Genomic DNA, 16928 nt, shown 5'->3' with positions numbered 1-16928 from the left:
CTAAATTAGATTTTATTTCCAGCCTAGGTCTGCAATTCACTTCAAAAAGGAGGTGACTCATGTGGAGGAACTGGACTTCAACCAGGGACCTAGGACCACCGCCTGAGCTATGCCTGGCGCAGGTAGCTAAGGCTCTTTCCTGTCTCAGGGACCATGAGACCAGGCAGGAGTTTAGAGGGCAGCAGTTGGGACCTTCCTCGATGCCCTATGCCCTTCGTTCTCCAAAGCTTCTTTTCAGGAGGGTTTTTAATCTGTAGGTTGGTGAGCCAAGAGTTAAAACAAGAGCTTGAGGGCGGGCTTCCGTGACGTCACTAGCAGTCGGTGTAGGACCTCAGAGACGCGGGCGTGACTAACATCGCACCGCCCCCTCCCTCTCTATTCCCTTGCCCCTCCCCGCTGTCACCAAGCCAGAGGCACATGATGCAACCCGCCGCCGTTTCAGTAGCTTGATTGGTGGCCGCGCCCGGCGCCAGGCAGAGGGATTGGCAGAGGAGGCTGTGACGAAAATTGGACCCTGCCTTGTAAGAAGGGAGGAGAGAAAGAAGAAGGAGAGGGGCCGGAGGGGAGGAGATTTGGGAGGCGGGGTCCCGGCGCTGTGCCCGCGCCCCTAGCGCGCCAGTCCCGGGGCTGCAGGGAGCGCAACGCGCGCGGCCCGGGCCCCGGCCACCGGACGCTCTACCGGACACGACCCTCTCTGGAGCTTGGACAGCTGCCCACCTTGGACACTGCACCGGACACTGCCCCCCACAGGGCTGGACACTACAACGGACACTACTTCCCAGCTCCGGACATTGGTCCCTCCTCCCCCCTGGGCCCTGGACGTTTCCCCCCCTCCCCCTTCGGGGGCCCAGACACTGAACCCCCCGCAGACTCGAGCTAGCAACCCCTTGCACCCCAGCGCCAGACACTGCCTCCTTCTCCCTGTGCCCTTCTCTTTCCACTCCATTCGCCTCATCTTTTCCCCCTTCGGTTCGGAGCACCGCCAGTTTCTCCGACCCCCTGCAGCTCTGCCCCGGCTGCCCGCGCCCCCACCCCCGGCTGCTCGCCCGGATGCCTCTCCCCGGAGGATTGTGGTGGCTCCTCTGCTGCCGTCGAGGCTTTACTCTTCTGCACCGGGACTACGGGGACGGCGAGCTTAGCGGGGACGGGGACGAGGACGAGGACGAGGAGACCTTTGAGCTACGGACCCCGAGTCCAGCGGGCGGCGGGAGGGTAAGTCCTGGGGGTTTGGAGCCTTGTCTCAACCCCTCTCACTACCACCGGCCGTCACGCCTGATCCCACTCCAGACTCCGGCCAGACGCTGCGCTTTTGGCAGGCTGGGGACGTGGGAGAGGTTTTTGCCTGAGGGTCAGAAGTCCCCAGCAGCTCAAGAAGCAGCCCTACTTGGATGTGCCTGTGGGCCTCTCGCTGGGTGCTGTCCACCTGCTGGGGGCCCTGAGGCAGAGAGGCGTCACGCGTGGCCCGACCTGGCCCTGCCTCTCCCTTCCCCGCCGGGCTCGCGTCCCATCCCATCTCCTTCCGCCTCCGCCTCCGCCAGCGCCGAGGAATGTGGTGAGGCCGGCTGGGCGGCTCGGACGCCTGGGTCCTCTCTACTCCCAGGTCGTGAACGCTGGGGCTAGATGCGGGAGCTCCCACCTCAGGGACCTGGGCAAGGGGAAGAAGGCATCCTCAGATTGGGGTCGGTGGCGGGGACCCCACGGAGAGGGAGCTGGGGGCCACAACGCTTCGAGGACCCCTCCTCATTACCCTCAGGACAGAACACTCGGCCTTCCCTGGTGAGCCTCCTGAGGAATCCGAAGGGGATGGTGAGGGACACTCATCTCCCTGATTTTGTCAAATCTCCTCCTGGGGAAACTGAGGCACCATTGGTGTGGAAGACCTCCATCCCCTGACGTCCCCTCTCTGTTTCCCCTGCAGACGGGCAACCAGACTCCCCAGTGCTGTGGCCTGGGTCAGGCTCCCATTCCCCGCTCAGGGGTCCCCAGTAGGCCCAGCGGCTGGTTGCCCGGGTGGGGCGGGCTGCGCCGCCGGGGCCGGCGCCAGCACCTGGCGGAGGCGGAGGGCAGATAAATATAGAGGGGGGGGGGGAGGGAAGCAGGAGACTGCGATTAGGGGAATTGGTCTGAGTGGTCAGCACCTGCCTTCTGTGGTGGTGTGGCCAAGAGTCCCTTTCAGACCCTCCAGAAAATAGGTGGATCTTTGCCTTAGGAATGCACAGGACCCAGGCGTCCCCAAGCTTCTAGGCTGGTCAGGGTAGGCTATTTGAATCAGGCCATTGCCTCCCTCATGCTCCACCTCCACTCCCCTCCCGGGAGCTTGGGGACAGGTGTCCTTAACTCCCCTCCCCCACTTCCCCCTCCTGGCTTTAGCAGTCTTCGCGCAATGGGACGATGAAACAGTTACTGCCTGACCTAGCTCCTGCATGGCTTTGTGGCCCCTCTCAGACCCCAGTCTACAGTTGAAGTTTTGGGGTATGGGGGGAGGGGCAGAATCTCCTATGCCCCCCCCCCCCAAGAGCGTGTGCCAATCCTCGGCCTAGCCAGCCCTTCCTGAGCCCCAGAAAGGAGCAGGGTCTGTTTACATGGAGTCTCAGTTGTGTCTGTGGGAGGGCATAAGAAGTTTTTGAAGAAAGCCCTATACTGAAGGGATCCCTCTTCCCTTCATTCACCTCTGTGCCCACCTCCTCCTGGCAGCCCGCCAGTTAAGGAAGGGAAAATGAGGAGAAGGGGGTAACTTCGAACCTACCAGAGCAAGAAGGGACTTCATCCACCTCTCCCTTTTCAAAGATCGGGAAGCTAAGGAAGGCCCAAAGAGTGAAGGGTGGGTTTTGCAGGGTTCCTCTCTTACTTTCCTGGACTGTTAGTGCTAGAGTTGGTATTAGAACCCCTCCTGACTCCCTGCCCAGTGCTCTTTCCACCCTACCCAACCCCTGATTGCATCTTTGAAGGGTAACAGAGGTAAGGCTTCTTAGCTCCAGTTGTTCTGTAGAAACTGGTGGGTGGGGCGAGCCCACTCCATCACAGTCACGACTCCACTCCTAGATTCCTCAATCCCCTGAGCAGCGCTGTCCCGGGGGCAGAAGCCATGGGCATCCCGCAAGCAGGGCTCTAACACTGAGCCTGTTTCACCAGGGTCCCCTGGACGTGACACTGACTCAGCCTGTGAGAAGCGGGTCTATCTCTGACAGGTGAGTTCTTCCTCTTTGTCCCATGGTCTGGAGACCCAAGCCCGTTCCGGGGACCCCTATCCCGGCCGCCGCTTTCCCTCTCCCCATTGCGCAATAAGGGAGAGTCCTTACGCCGGACGCTGTGGTTTGGCTGGGGTCCCGAGGGGGCGGTCCGGCTGGGGGCGCCGGGAGGAAGAGGGGGGGTCCGGGCTATTTTTGGTGCGAGGTCAGACCGGCCCAGCAGTTCCCACAGCCTGGGGGAGGAGTGCCCAGCCCAAGAGCAGGCACCCCTTGCTGTCTGGGGAACCCCTATTGAGGAGCCCCCTGGAGGCCGGGCGCAGGACCCACAGCCTCGCTCAACACTTCCTCCCCAATGGCCCAGGCTGCAGAGCTGGGAAGAGACACGGAGCCTCATTCCGGAGAAGGGGCCGCTGGAGGACGATGCGGATGTCGTCGTAAAAGGTGAGGACCCACCTCATGCATTCTGGATGTCCCTCAGTCCCAAGACTCCTGGGGAAAATGTCTTTGCCTGCTGCTCCCCTTCCCCCAGGTTGGCTGTACCGCGAGCCCCGCGGACGAGGGGCACCGCCCTGGTTCCCCCCGCGCCGGGCCTGGTTCGTGCTCTCCCGGGATTCCTTGGACCAGTTCAGCAGCAGCGGGAAGGGGGCACGGCGCCTCGGGAGCCTCGTGCTCACCAGCCTGTGCTCGGTGACCGGCCCGGAACGCAAGCCCAAGGAGACCGGTAAGACCTCGTCAGTACTCTCCTACCTCCCTGAACAGTAGCTCCAGTCGGCCCTGATTGCCTTCCACGGCCTCTCTCCCACCCCCAGGACTGTGGTCAGTGACCGTGTCTGGCCGGAAGCACAGCGTCCGGCTTTGCTCCCCGCGTCAGGCCGAAGCAGAGCGCTGGGGGGTGGCGCTGCGCGAAGTGATCGCCTCCAAGGTGCCGCTGGAGACCCCCACCCAGCTGCTGCTCAGGGACATTCAGGTAGGAGAGAGGGGACTCCATCGAAAAAGAGGATGTTGGCGGGCCCAGCAGCTTTCTGGATTCATGGGGAACCCCCCTATCCTTTACTGTGATCCTTTTCCGGGCCTCTAGGAGACTTGCGGGGACCCAGAGGCCGTCGCCCTCATTTACCGACGGAACCCGATTCTGAGGCACACCAGTGGGGCCTTGTATGCTCCACTCCTGCCCCTGCCCTACGGAGTCAGCGCCCCAGGTGAGTGGTGCCAGTGGCCAATCCCTTGGTTGGGGGATCTGAATGCTTCACCTGACAGAGACCTAGGAGACTTCAGGAAACCTACCCAGTGTCTCACTTTTAAAAGAATGAAGCTGAAACGGGAAGCTGACCACACTGATATCAGGGTGGGAAGCCAGTGCACACACAAACGGCCCCCTTTGACCTTCTTTTCTGACTACTGGTGTTCCTTCATGAGTTTTTACCCTGTTTTCTATTCTTTTATTATGCTGTTAAGACCATGCCATACTACCTTTACAAGTGGTAGGAGAGCCACAGTTTGGGAGATTGTGCTCCCCTCATCTAGCTATATTTCTCCACAAATGGGATTAGTGACTGGTCCAGGTCCTAAAGCTGGAGGATTAAGGGGCGCTGGGAGAAGAACCCTGGTTTTCTGACTCCCAGTCCAGCCTGTTTTCTGGCCCATGGTGATGGCTCTCTGTATACAATTACAGAATGTGGGTTTGAACCTATGTCCTTTAGTCTATCTTTCTACTTTACTAACTGGAAGTGCAGCTTTAGCAGATCCAGAGGATAAGATTCCTGGGAGGCAGGGGTTGAGAGTTTGGCTTTGTGGGGACCATTGCTTTCCCTTCACTCTTCCTGTCGTTCGTACTTTCCCTTCCTTGCCACCCTCTGTTCCCTTATACTCCCTCTGACCTCCCTTGGTTCATGCCTTCCTCCCAGGGCTCAGCTCTGCGTCCCCTCTCCAAACCGTCCCTCCGCCCCCACCCTCCCGCAGGTCCTGGCTACGCACCCTTGCGCGAGGAGGCGGTAAGGCTGTTCCTGGCGCTGCAGGCCTTGGAGGGGGCGCGGCGCCCCGGGCCTCTGATGCAGGGTGTACTCCAGACCTGCCGGGACCTGCCCGCGCTTCGCGACGAACTATTCCTGCAGTTGGCTAAGCAGACCTCGGGCCCCGCGGGGCCTCCTGGGCTCCCGGCTACCCAAGACCCCGCGGCCCTACGGTACTGGCAGCTCCTCACCTGCATGAGCTGTACCTTCCGGCCTGGGGGAGCTGTACGGGGGCACCTCCTGGGACATCTGGAGAGGTGAGAAGGCTGAGGTGGGGTAAGGCCAAGGCAAGGGATCTATAGAGCTAGGAGAGGATGACGGGCCTTTCGAAAGGGTTTGGCAGATGGAGAACCTACACCCAAAGGAGGGAAGGGATTTGTCGAAGGTCAGGGCCGCTGCTAATATGTACAGTGCCTTTGTGGGAATTACAAGATCACATCTCACTTGCAGACCGAGGAGTTACAAAAAGGCGCCCCCTTTGGGCAGAGGAATAATCAAAAGGGTGCTTTTCCTTCAGGCTGATACAGTCCAGTGCCAGGGCTTTTAGGTTGGAAAACGGAATGAGGCTGGATTTTGGATTTCAGCTGGAAGGAAGATCAAGGAGACTTTGGGGAAGTGGCAGGGGCAGTTAGGAGAGAGCTGCCAGGGGCCTTCGAAGGTAACTCAGCTCCATGCACAAAAGAGCCTGTTTCTGCTTTCATGGAACTTGGAGGGGAGGGAATTGAAGATGAAACAAACTATAAAATAAGACTGTGAGGGATGGGGGAAAGCCCCCCGAGAGCACTGATCTTCGGGTTTTCAATAACCCAGGACGGAGCAAGCGCTCCCGGACTCAGAACTGGCGGAATATGCTCGCTTCATCCGCAAAGCGCTGGGCCGAACTCGCGGCCGAGAGCTGGTGCCCTCGCTGGCAGAGATTTCTGCGCTGAGCCGACGGCAAGAGCTGTTGTGCACCGTGCACTGTCCGGGGGCTGGTGCCTGCCCTGTGACCATAGATTCTCACACCACGGCAGCAGAGGTGAGACCAGAAAAGGACCCCCCTGAAACCTCAACCCTTCCTCCCAGCTTCCTATGCTCAGCTCTCCTGGTGAGGGGGCCTCAGGTTTGCCCGGAGTCAGAGGTTCATCATTTGAGTGAGGGGTGTGTGGGGCAGGACTGCAAGACCTGAAAGACCCTTCCAATTGAATCAACTCCTCCAGAAGTCCTGACAAGACACCTGCGCGGTCCGACTTTCCCCTCACGCTCTTTCTCCTCCAGGTTGCTCGAGAGCTGGTAGGGCGGCTGGGCTTGGCCCGAAGCCGCAACGCTTTCGCGCTGTACGAGCAGCGAGGGACCCAGGAGCGAGCCCTGGCTGGGGGGACTGTCGTGGCCGACGTGCTCACCAGGTTTGAGAAGTAAATGTCCAGCCCTAGCCCTACTCTCCGTTAGGCCCTCTTCCTCTAAGCTTCTTCGGTCAGTCCTTAAGCATACGTTTATGAGAGCTTGCTACCAGTCCTGAATAGTGAGGTTTGCTGGTTTTGAGATGGACTCCTGTCCGCCAGGGGTTTGCAGTCCAGTTTCAAGGCATTTCCGCGGCCCACTCCGCCCCTGCCGCGCCCCCAAGTCCCGCTCCAAGTTTGGCCCCATCCAGCCCCAGCTCTTGGCCGATAGGGGCTGCCACTGCGTCGCTTAGCGCCGGGGTCTCTAATGCAGTTTGGCCGCGGAGGAAGCCGCCCTGGAGGACTCGCCTGACTTTGGTTGGAGACTGTGTTTGCGTCTTCACGGACCTCTGCACTCCGAGGGGTTGTCCCCAGACAGTCATGAACTGCCTTTCCTCTTTGAGCAGGTGAGAATTTCTAGCATTCACGCCCTACAAAAGACCCCCGAGCCTGAGCTCCTTTGCTGGACCATCGTATTTCGGCTTTGTGGCAACTCCGTGGGAGGCTTTACTTGAACCCAGACGTCAGATTCCTCGCCCCAGGGTGCTTTCACGACCGTACAGCCGCTGCTACCTCGTTGACGCCCAGTGCCTCCCCTGTAGGCTCACTCTCTGCTGCTGCGCGGTCGGCCTCCCCCGCCCGACGACACGCTGCGCGCCCTGGCGGCGCTGCGCCTGCAGAGCCTGCACCGGGACTTCTCTCCGCGGGTGCCCCTGCCGCGCCTGGACCGCTTGCTGCCGCCTCCTGCCCCGCCGCGTGGAGACCCTCCCAGCCCGATCCCCAGGCCTACTCCCTCCGCCGCCCTGCTGGCCGGGGCGTTCTGGAGCTCGGGCCTGGCCAAGAGGCGAGCCGAGCGGGCCCGGCGCGTTGGGGCCGGCCGCACGGCGGGAAGCGTGGCCCGAGAGGGAGGAGGTGGCGCCGGCATGGCAGCCGCTGTGCTGGGCGGCTGGAAGCGGCTACGGGGCATGGGCCGAGCTGAGGCCATGGCTGCCTACCTGGCTCTGGCGGCGCAGTGTCCAGGGTTCGGCGCTGCTCGGTATGAAGTTCTGGAGCTGAGCACGGTGAGGGGGAGAAGGGAGAAGGGGACTCTGGTGACCCAAGCCCCGCACCTTTGCCTTAGAGCCAGAGGCCCCCACTGTGGGTGACTTCACTCCCTACAACCAGCACAGCTGCTCATCTCAGACCCCAAGAGTCACTGGGCCTTGGGCCCTTAAATCTTTGGAACTTTACCCCCCAACACATACACACACACACACACACACACACACACACACACACACAGTGGATCATAGGGGGACTGGGAAACTTCCTGCTCTTGGCCATCTTCTCCCACCAAAATTAATGCTGCAGGGTCCTCTGTTTGCACCCTGACTGTGCCTGTCTGTTCCCAGGAGCCTGGTGGGGGTGCTCCACAGAAGCTATGCCTGGGCCTGGGAGCCAAGGCTATATCCCTCTCCCGACCCGGTGAGACAGAGCCCATCCACAGTGTCAACTATTGTCATGTGGCCGCCTGCCAGCTAATGGGCCCTCATACCCTGGCCTTGAGGGTGGGGGAGAGCCAGCTGCTCCTGCAGAGTCCCCAGGTGAGTGGGAAGATGGGTGTGGAAGGAGGAAGGAAAGGAAAGGATGTCAAGAAATATTTATTAAACACTGAGCATTGGCCATTCACAGCTCTAGGCACTGATGGTCCTGCAGTGATCAAAGACAAGCTCAAGGAGCTTACATTAGAGTGAGGGAGTCAGACACTAACAAGGAACCAGACTATTTAAGATAGTGATAAATGTTACAAAGGAAAGGGTAATGTTATAGAGGTGACTGGCGGGAGCCATAGCGTTATGTAGGATGGTCAGGAAAGTATACTCAAAGAAGGTGACATTTAAACCAGCCATAGGAAGTTCTGGGGGAACAGCATTCCAGGTAGAAGGAATTACAAGTACAAAGGTCCTGAGGTGAGAATGAATTTAGGTTATTAGAGGAGCACAAAGAAGGAAATGTGAATGGCATATAGTGAGAGAGGGAGTGATGATTGAAAAGGAAAGGCTGTAGGGGTCAGCTCATGAAAGGCCTTGGTAAGGAGCCTGGGTAGAGGATGAGACAAGAGAACCCACTGGCCCCTGTTGTATCCTGCTCTCTGCCCTCTGCCCTCTCTTAGGTGGAAGAAATCATGCAGCTGGTGAATGCCTACTTGGCTAAACCCTCCCCTGAGAGGTCCTGCAGCAGTCCTCCTCCATGCCAAGACCTGCCAGACACCTCCTCTCCCAGCCAGCACCCAGGCCTGGATGAGCCCCAAGGACAGTCTGGCTGTTTGGGGCAGCTGCAGAAATGAGCCTGCCAAGAAGTCACAACCTCCCTCCTGTCTCCAGCCTGGACCTGGACTGCTCTGAGATTTGCAGGAAACATGGACCTTTTTAGCCCTGCAGGGACAGGGCATACCCCACACCCAAGGGCTACAATGGGTGCAGACAATTTTCTAGTTTGTTTCTTAATTTATTTGTAGAAGAGAAGCAAAAAAAAAAAAAAAGAAATCCTTATTTACACAAACCTTTCCTGTGGGAGTTTGTCTGTGGGACAATGTTGGAGCCCCGCAGCTCAGAGCTCCACCCCTGGGAATGCCCACATTCAGGGCTTTTACCAGCATTGAGGAGAGTCTGGACACCACAGGGCTCTGCCCTCTTTGACTGTTTGGATTTAACCTCCTCCTGGCCAGTATGCTGCCACTGGGTGATGAGTGTGGTAGACAAGAGGGCAGTTGTAGAAGCTGGCAATTTCTCTCTCTTCTCCATTAAGTGGCATAGAGGTAGCCTTCCGATGTCCCAGAGGGCAGTGAGTCATCAGGACTAGCACTACCTAGTTCCTACCCTGGTGTCTAGCTTGTAGGGCCTGGTTGAATCCATCTTTGGTGTGTCTACTGCTTTGGGCCTGGAATAGAGAGAATTCTGGGGGCAGGAATAGACACAGGAACTCCTCTGGCACAGCTAAAGAGCTTGTCAGGATGGGCTCAGCTCTAGTCCTGAGTTCTATTCCTGTTTTATCAGGTTGGATTGAATGGGATTGATTTCCTAAGGATCTGATATCCTTGGTCACTGGAAGCCCCAGGTTTCCTGACCTGCTCAGGATGCTGGCCCTCCTTCAGTAGTTCCCACAACCTCATCCCTGAGTAGAGAAGGCTGGGGCAACATGGACCCATCGTGGGGCAGGAGCTTAGGCATGGAGGATATAGCAGACCTCAGTAATCAATCCTCCGTGTCTTCAGAGTAGGGCTCACTCTAGTAAAAGAGCCTAGTTCTAGGCAAAAGGTGTCAAAGCAAACAGTAGACACACTAAGACCTGGACCTAAGTGGTAAGAAGTTAGAGCAAGTAAAGGTCACCCTACCAACACATGCCTGGCACTGGGAAGGAACATGGAGGGCCCTTCATCATCCCTATAGTCACAGACCAAACACTGATTATATTCACAACCAAGCTTTATTATTTTATTAGATGTAAACAAGCATATCCAGGGTTAAGGCTTGGGAGAGAGGGAGTAGGGCTAGCTCCTGGGCAGGAGATGAACCTAAATGGGTTGCTGGTGAGGGGAATTGGGTCAGAGGGACCAGGCATGATGGGAATCGTGCTTACTATCCAGGGGGAGTGGTGGGAAGTCACTGCTCCTGGGTGCCCCAGGAGATGTAGTCTGGCCGCGTGGCTGCATGGTACTCGTCAATGAGCTCCTGCACAACTTCCCTGGACCTGTCTAGCTCATCAAAGTTCTCCTTGAAGATGTCCTCCTTGCGAAATTGTTCCAGGAAGGCCTCCCGCTTCCGCAGCTTGTCATATTGCTGGCAGGAACTTTCAAAGAGCTGAAAGAGATAGAAATCTCCATGATGGGAGCCAGAGTAGGTGAGGGAGGTTGGAATAGACTGGGGAAGAATGATGAAGTGGCTAATGGAACAGAGTGGCCAAAGAAGACCAGGAGATTAGCCTCACCGAGGAGATGCTGGTGTGGTTGGCCATCATGAGCCCACTGACCCGGTGGGCAGAGGGCAGGTAGGGAGACTTCCTTGACAGGGCCACTTGGATGCTGGCTGGGCCCCAGGGGATGAAATTGGCCAATTTCCGTTCCCGGATCCTCTGCAGGCTCTTGTGGACCTGGGGTGGGCACAGGGGTGGTGGTGGTCGCCTCTCCTCTACCCCTGCAGGTTCCAGGGGTGGAGCGAAGGGGCCTCACCTACCTGAGTGGGATCCACTTCCCCTTGGATGATGTTGAGGATGGCGATGTAGCAGTGGTTGGTCTGGCGATCTCGGCCAGTGGACACCATCACGTTCTTGGGCTGAAGCAGCCGTCTCATGACATCCAGGACTGTGGTCTTCCTCACGCTGGCCACCTGAGAGGAGAGCGGGCCACAGGGACCAGGTCAACACTCAAGTCACAGTCCAGAGATGCATGGACAGGGACGAGTAGGCAACACGTTCCCCACCAGATGGGCCAGTATGGCCTCTTTGGGGGGTGTCTTTAGATTCAGTCTATACTGAGCCTCTGCTGTGGGATCAGGAATCTTAGCCATCCTCAGCTCAGCAATCTCATGCCTGCCCCTGTGCAGGAGCATAAGTTGATCCCATACAGCCCAGACCCTGCAGGGAGCCAAAGGCAGGGGAGAGAGGCGAGCAAGTCAGCAAGGAAGTTGTATAGTCTGTGTCAGTCCCTGAGCACAGAGCCTCCTGGGGCAGCAGGGAGAAGAGAAAGGCTAGGTTAGAGCCTTCTGGGCCCAGGGCCAGTTGGTCCCTGGGACACTGAGGGCTGCTCTTACCGACTGGTCCGTGGTGAGGGGGGTGTAACCAGTCATGAGGAAATGGAGCCGTGGTGTGGGAATGAGCGAGGCGATGAGGCCGATGAGGTCATTGTTCATGTAGCCAGGGTAGCGCAGGGTGGTGGTGCTGGCTGACATGATGGTGGACACCTGGGGACAGGGATGCCATGTCATAGCTCTTGTCTAGGGGGCCCTCCCTTCTCCAGAGGGACAATGGGTTCCAGTCCCAAACAGTCCAGGAGTGATGGCTCACCAGCTGGTTGATCTGGGAGAAGGATGGGTTCTGGATGTGTAGGCGGTCTGTGGCGATCCGGTTCAAGGCTGTGTTGTCCAGCACAACCTGGGGGGACAGAAGAAGGTCACAGCACCTTTTTGAGGAGAAAAGGGCAGAGAAATAAGTTATTAGCTTATCTCCCCACCTAAACTCCAAAAGCCGGAAGTGTGTTAATTTAAACGGAAAGTACTGCCCTGGTCAGTTGCTCAGTGGTTAGAGCATTGGCCTATGGACCGAAGGGTCAAGGTTTGATTCAATTTTGGTCAAGGGCACATACCTAGGTTGCAGGTTCAATCCCCAGCACATTCGGGAGGCAACCAATCGATGTGTCTCTTTCATATCGATGTTTCTCTCTCTCTCCCTCCCTTCCTCCCTTTCACTCTATCTAAAAACAATCAGTGGAAAATATCCTTGGGTGAGAATGAACAAAAAAGTAAAATAAAAGGAAAGTACTGTCTACTATCCAGTGCAGTAAACAAATATTTGATTATCCCCACGTGCCATGCACTATGCCTGGCTCTGGATACCAAGGAGAGTAAACAGATATACCTTACCCCCTCACCAGGTCTACAGTCTAGTGGAGGGAGACTGACATTAAATACAAAACAACAGAAAAGTATAGTTACAGTTTGAAATATGTACAAAGGCATTTGACCTTGACTGAGTGGTCAGGAATGTTTGTGTTAAGAAAATGACCTTTGCATTGGGAATTAAACATGAATAGGCATTAAATAGGCTAAGTGAGGACACATGGGGGACCGTAAGCAACTTGGAATCGGTCCTTATTTCATAATTTGGGCCAGCAGGTATGGATTTGCTGGTCATCTCTTCTCTTGGCTGAGGCTCAGGAAGGGCAGGTGTATGTATCTCACTGGTTTGGAAGGTGGACCCAAGCCCCCCATTTCCTCCTCTTATGCTCACCACACAATCTGCATTCTGGGTCAGCCTCTTGAGTGTGAGCAATGAGTTGTAGGGCTGGACCACCACATCACTCATCTCATCCTGGTTGGGAAACACTGAGTATGTCTGTACCAGCTTCTTGGGGTATCTGGGAGTGAGGAAGAGGGAAAGGGGAAGGTAGCACAGTGAACTGAAGGACTCCCATCCCTGCCCATCTCTGTCTTCTCTAGGGATAACAGGGGCCATTCCTTTCTAAGTGCCACCAAACTCTTATACAAAAGGGGTGAGGGCAGAATTGAGTCTTAAGAGTACAGAAGCCAAAAAGAATAAGCCTAAGCATCAAACCCTGTAGGTCCCCTCCTCTCCCTGGTAAACACCCCTCCCAGGAGCTACTGTTTCCAAGATATTCCCTGGGTGGCCAGGCTCTGTTCCTACCTATGACTCAAAGGGCTAGTTGCAGGCCAGTTCAAGAGAAAAAAAAATGACAAAAAGGAAAGACATTACCCAGGGAACCAGGGCTAATGCCCTCTCCCCAAACACAGGCTTACCTGTCATTCAGTCGCTCCAGGAGGTAGGAGCCCAGGCCAGAACCTGTCCCCCCAGCAATGGAGTGACATAGCACAAAGCCCTGCATGAGGAGGGATGGAGGGGCAGTCTCCAGGGACCTGGGAAGAGACTTCAGGCTTGTCTCATTCCCCACTCCCAACACACTCATGTCTCAAGCCTTCCTCTGTGTCCATCCAGGCTGAGGCTCCTTGGGAAGGATGACTCACACCTGATGCCACCCAGATTAGGATCTCCTTGAGGACAAGGACTGTACCTTATTTACCTCAATATCTCACATCTGATACTCAATAAATGAGTTTTTACTTGAACTGTCCCCATCACACCACCTGTTCAGGCTACCTCCTGACATTTCCCCAGCACTTTTCAGCCTTTTTGGTTTTTTTCTCCAGTAGGGCAGAACCTCACCTCTAGGCTGTCACTTCCATCTGCTTCTCGGTCTATGATGTCAAAAATATCTTCATGGATTTTCTCACCCTGCATAAAAACATGGGGAGGGAAGGTCAGGGTGAAGGTTCTGGAGAGCATCTCTTTTCAGCACCAGTACCTACCCAGGGACACTGCTGCCACCCTCAAGCACAGTCTCAGCAGTGGTCCTCAACCCAGAAAAGCTCCTTTGCAAATGATTTGCAGTTTGCATAAACCTCTCCCTGGCTGTCCCTCCTGTCAAGGTATCCCTTTGTCTCCTATGTATCTGTCAATCTGGTCTAGTTGGATCCCTAGGCTGCTTGAGCCTGCCTTGCCTAAGGGAGGGAACATCAAGTGTTTCTGGGATGGCCACCTGAATACCTGGGAGAATCCACTGGCCCAGTTGTTGCCAGCTCCTCCTCCATGCTCTGACAGGTAGATATTCTCTGGGTTGTAGAGCTTGGCATAGGGGGAGTTGAGGATGGAGTGAATCACCCGTGGCTCCAGGTCCAGCAGCACAGCCCTTGGGATGTAGTGCTCATCATCTGCCTGTCAAGGGGAGTGCAGGAGGGGGCCTACTCAGCTAAGGCCAAGCCCTCCATCCTTCCAACTCGGGCTCCAAACTGCCCTCCCTCCTCAAGCCAGCAGCCATGGCCCCTCTGCCCAGACGGGTTTCCCAGTACCAGGCTGTTACCCCTTCCTTCCAGTCCCCTGGCCAAGTCGCTGGGAGCACCTGGTAGAAAAAGACGTCCTTGCGGTCAGTGCCCTCGGTGGCGAATTCCTCCACTATGCCCTCAGGGCTGATACCATGCTCTGCGCACAGTTGTTTCCAGAACTCGAACCCAACTGGGGGATGGGGAGAGATGCCTGGGTCTGCTAGAGTCATAAGGCTTCAGAAGCCAAGGCTTAGGCACATAAGCTGTCACATTCAGAGGCTAGATCCAAGACCCCTGGTCTGAAAGCCTTCACAGCCCAGGGCTAGAGGCGCATCTCTGGGTCTGGGGCTCGTTCATCACGCGCAGTAGGGAAGGGGGGGGAGGGGTCATGGGAGGGAAAGGGCAACCGGAGGATGCCAAGCACTTGAGTGGGACCCGAAGGGGCAGAACCGGAGACTGGAAGGGCCCGGCGCACGTTCGCTCACTCTGGTTGCCGCACTGGCCCAGCTGCAGGGTGATGATCTCCCGGGGCATAGCTCTTCAGACGCGGGCGCGCCAGCCCGGTCCGGCGGGAGTCACTGTACAGACGAAAGCCTGGCAGCAGGACGCACAGGACGTGGGGAGCACGCACTCTCTTAGCCTTTTGACGTGGGTGCTCGGTCTGCGCGTGTGCAGTGCAAGACGCCCCGCGGCCGGCTGGCCGGGATGCCCAACCTGGGCATCATTAACACAACACTTGCAGCTGGAATTCCGCACAGGCGCAGAGTGAGGCCACACCTCCTACTGCCCACCCAATCCCAGCTCCGCGCCTGCGTGGTGAGACCAGCAGGCGCTGCAGTGTGGCGACTCCTGTCTAAGGAAGGCGAGCGGAGGCGCCGGGAGGGGAGGCCCAGGTGCGTAGAGTCAGCTGTGCTGTGTAGATAGGTCAGCAGCTCTGCCAGATAAAGGAGCTGGATCCAAGCCAATTTTCTTTCTTTCTTTTTTAAAAAATTTCTATTTTATATTAAATATGCCTAACATAAAATTTACCGTTTTAATCATTTTTAAATGTATAATTCTATGGCATAAAGTACATTATTATTCTGTAACCATCACTACTATTCATGTCCAGAACTTTGTCATCTGTTCAAACTGAAACACTGTACCCATTAAACAATACCCCCCCCCCCACCATTCTACTTTCTGTCTCTGATTTTTTTAAAAACTACTCTAGGTATCTCATATAAGTGGGATCATACAGTATTTCTCCTATTGTGTCTGGCTTATTTCATTTACCGTAATGTCTTCAAGGTTACTCCATGTGGTGGCATGTGTCAAAATGTCATTCCTTTTAAAATCTGTATGGTCCAGCCAGTGTGGCTCAGTGGTTGAGCATTGACCCAAGCATCAAGAGGTCACTGGTTCGATTCCCAGTCAGGGCACATGCCCAGGTTGTGGGGCCAATCCTCAGTGTGGGGCATGCGGCATGCGGGAGGCGGCCAATCCATGTTCTCTCTCATCGATGTTTCTCTTTCTCTCTCCCTTTCACTTCCCCTCTCTCTCAAATCAATAAAGAAAAAAATAATAAAATAAAAACAAACAAAAAGTATTCTATTGTATGTATATACACACATTTTGTGTTTATTCATGTCAAAAACACTGGGGTTGCTCCCACATATTAGCTATTGTGAAAAATTCTGCTAAGAACATGGATGTACAAATATCTGAGTCTCTGCTTTCAATTCTTCTGGGTCTATACCCGAAAGTAAAATTGCTGGATCATATGGTAGTTTCATGTTTAATTTTTTGAGGAATTGCCATACCATTTTCCACAGTGCTGCACCATTTTACATTCCCACCAGCAATGCACAAGGGTTCCAATTTCTCCACATCCTTGCCAATTCTTGTTACATTCTTGTTTTTTGTTTATTTTTTAAAAATAGCCATCTTAATGAGTGTGAAGTGGTATCTCATCGTGGTCTCTATTTTGTTTTAAATTACAAAAAAGTTTTAAATGTACAAGCATGATTTTGTATTTTTACTATATATTTTTGTTTTGAAATTATATATCGCCTTGTGCGGCTCAGTGGTTGATCATCAACCCATACACCAAGAGGTCGCTGGTTCGATTCCTGGTCAGGACACATGCCCAGGTTGTGGGCCAAATCCCCAGTGGGGGGCATGCAGGAGGTGGCCAAGAGAACATCGATGTTTCTGTCTCTCCCTCTCTCTCTAAAATTAAAAAAAAAAAAATTATATATCAGTGGTATCAAAGTGTAATATCCTATTGTAACCTGCTTTTTTCACCCTACATTAGATTTTTGATATTTAACATTTTTGATATATGTAGGCTTATTTGATTTCTTTGAACTGCTTTATAGTATTTCACCGGATGAATAAAACCTATTTATTCTGTTTCCACAGAGGGGCGATTTGATTGTTTCCACTTACATTGAAGGAGTACAGGACTTGTTTGCTTGTGAACATGAAGATATTTTCCTCTAGAATCTAGAGTCTAGATGGTTGTACCAATTTACACTCTGATCAGCAATAGAGTTTTCACTTCCCTACACTGGCATCCATCCTTGAGTTATCAGATCTTAACTTTTGTCGATCTCATGGCTGCCCAGGTTGTATTTCCATTTATGATCATAAGTGAAGTTGATTGGAATTTCTTTCCTTAGTAACCTTTTGGAATCGCCTGTTCATATCCTTTGCCCATTTTTTTTTTTTTTTTTTAATCCT

The 16928-nt window shown here is 54.9% G+C and overlaps 2 protein-coding genes across 3 annotated transcripts; one reads left to right on the top strand and one right to left on the bottom strand.

The window, feature by feature from the left end:
- The first annotated feature begins 617 nt into the window (after positions 1-617).
- On the top strand, positions 618-9156 carry PLEKHH3 (pleckstrin homology, MyTH4 and FERM domain containing H3). The gene is made up of 13 exons (XM_036268673.1): positions 618-1212; positions 3133-3188; positions 3550-3629; positions 3718-3909; positions 3998-4155; positions 4267-4387; positions 5148-5454; positions 6008-6215; positions 6455-6591; positions 6890-7022; positions 7218-7676; positions 8007-8198; positions 8768-9156. Exons 1-13 carry the CDS (start codon positions 1051-1053, stop codon positions 8939-8941), a joined length of 2379 nt encoding a protein of 792 aa, XP_036124566.1. The 5' UTR covers positions 618-1050; the 3' UTR covers positions 8942-9156.
- A 905-nt stretch (positions 9157-10061) lies between these two features.
- Positions 10062-14953, bottom strand: LOC118633767 (tubulin gamma-2 chain). 2 transcript variants are annotated; one of them, XM_036267730.1, is made up of 11 exons: positions 14690-14953; positions 14282-14394; positions 13930-14097; positions 13549-13617; positions 13125-13204; positions 12598-12724; positions 11656-11742; positions 11403-11552; positions 10827-10979; positions 10582-10743; positions 10062-10454 (listed from the first exon to the last, which is right to left on the bottom strand). In XM_036267730.1, exons 1-11 carry the CDS (start codon positions 14736-14738, stop codon positions 10257-10259), a joined length of 1356 nt encoding a protein of 451 aa, XP_036123623.1. In that variant the 5' UTR covers positions 14739-14953; the 3' UTR covers positions 10062-10256. The 2 variants fall into 2 exon arrangements, with proteins under 2 accessions (XP_036123623.1, XP_036123624.1); XM_036267731.1 differs by having other exon boundaries at positions 10122-10454; positions 13125-13231; positions 14690-14917.
- Between the last annotated feature and the right edge of the window lie 1975 nt (positions 14954-16928).

The sequence above is a fragment of the Molossus molossus genome, unplaced genomic scaffold, assembly GCF_014108415.1.
Source record: "Molossus molossus isolate mMolMol1 unplaced genomic scaffold, mMolMol1.p scaffold_m16_p_19, whole genome shotgun sequence".
In the NCBI taxonomy this organism is placed as follows: Eukaryota; Metazoa; Chordata; class Mammalia; order Chiroptera; family Molossidae; genus Molossus; species Molossus molossus.
The sequence above is the reverse complement of the archived record's forward strand: the minus strand, read 5'-3'. Positions and strand labels throughout refer to the sequence as shown.

What these genes read in the sequence shown, in the direction of transcription:
- PLEKHH3 (XM_036268673.1), top strand. Translation starts at nt 1,051, where the DNA reads ATGCCTCTCCCCGGAGGATTGTGGTGGCTCCTCTGCTGCCGTCGAGGC. An exon ending in TGCCTTTCCTCTTTGAGCAG is followed by an intron (nt 7,023 to 7,217) that starts GTGAGAATTTCT and finishes CCTCCCCTGTAG; the next exon opens with GCTCACTCTCTGCTGCTGCG. An exon ending in TGCTCCTGCAGAGTCCCCAG is followed by an intron (nt 8,199 to 8,767) that starts GTGAGTGGGAAG and finishes GCCCTCTCTTAG; the next exon opens with GTGGAAGAAATCATGCAGCT.
- LOC118633767 (XM_036267731.1), bottom strand. Translation starts at nt 14,738, where the DNA reads ATGCCCCGGGAGATCATCACCCTGCAGCTGGGCCAGTGCGGCAACCAG. An exon ending in GGGCCAGTGCGGCAACCAGA is followed by an intron (nt 14,395 to 14,689) that starts GTGAGCGAACGT and finishes CCCATCCCCCAG; the next exon opens with TTGGGTTCGAGTTCTGGAAA. An exon ending in GGGCCAGTGGATTCTCCCAG is followed by an intron (nt 13,618 to 13,929) that starts GTATTCAGGTGG and finishes GTTTTTATGCAG; the next exon opens with GGTGAGAAAATCCATGAAGA.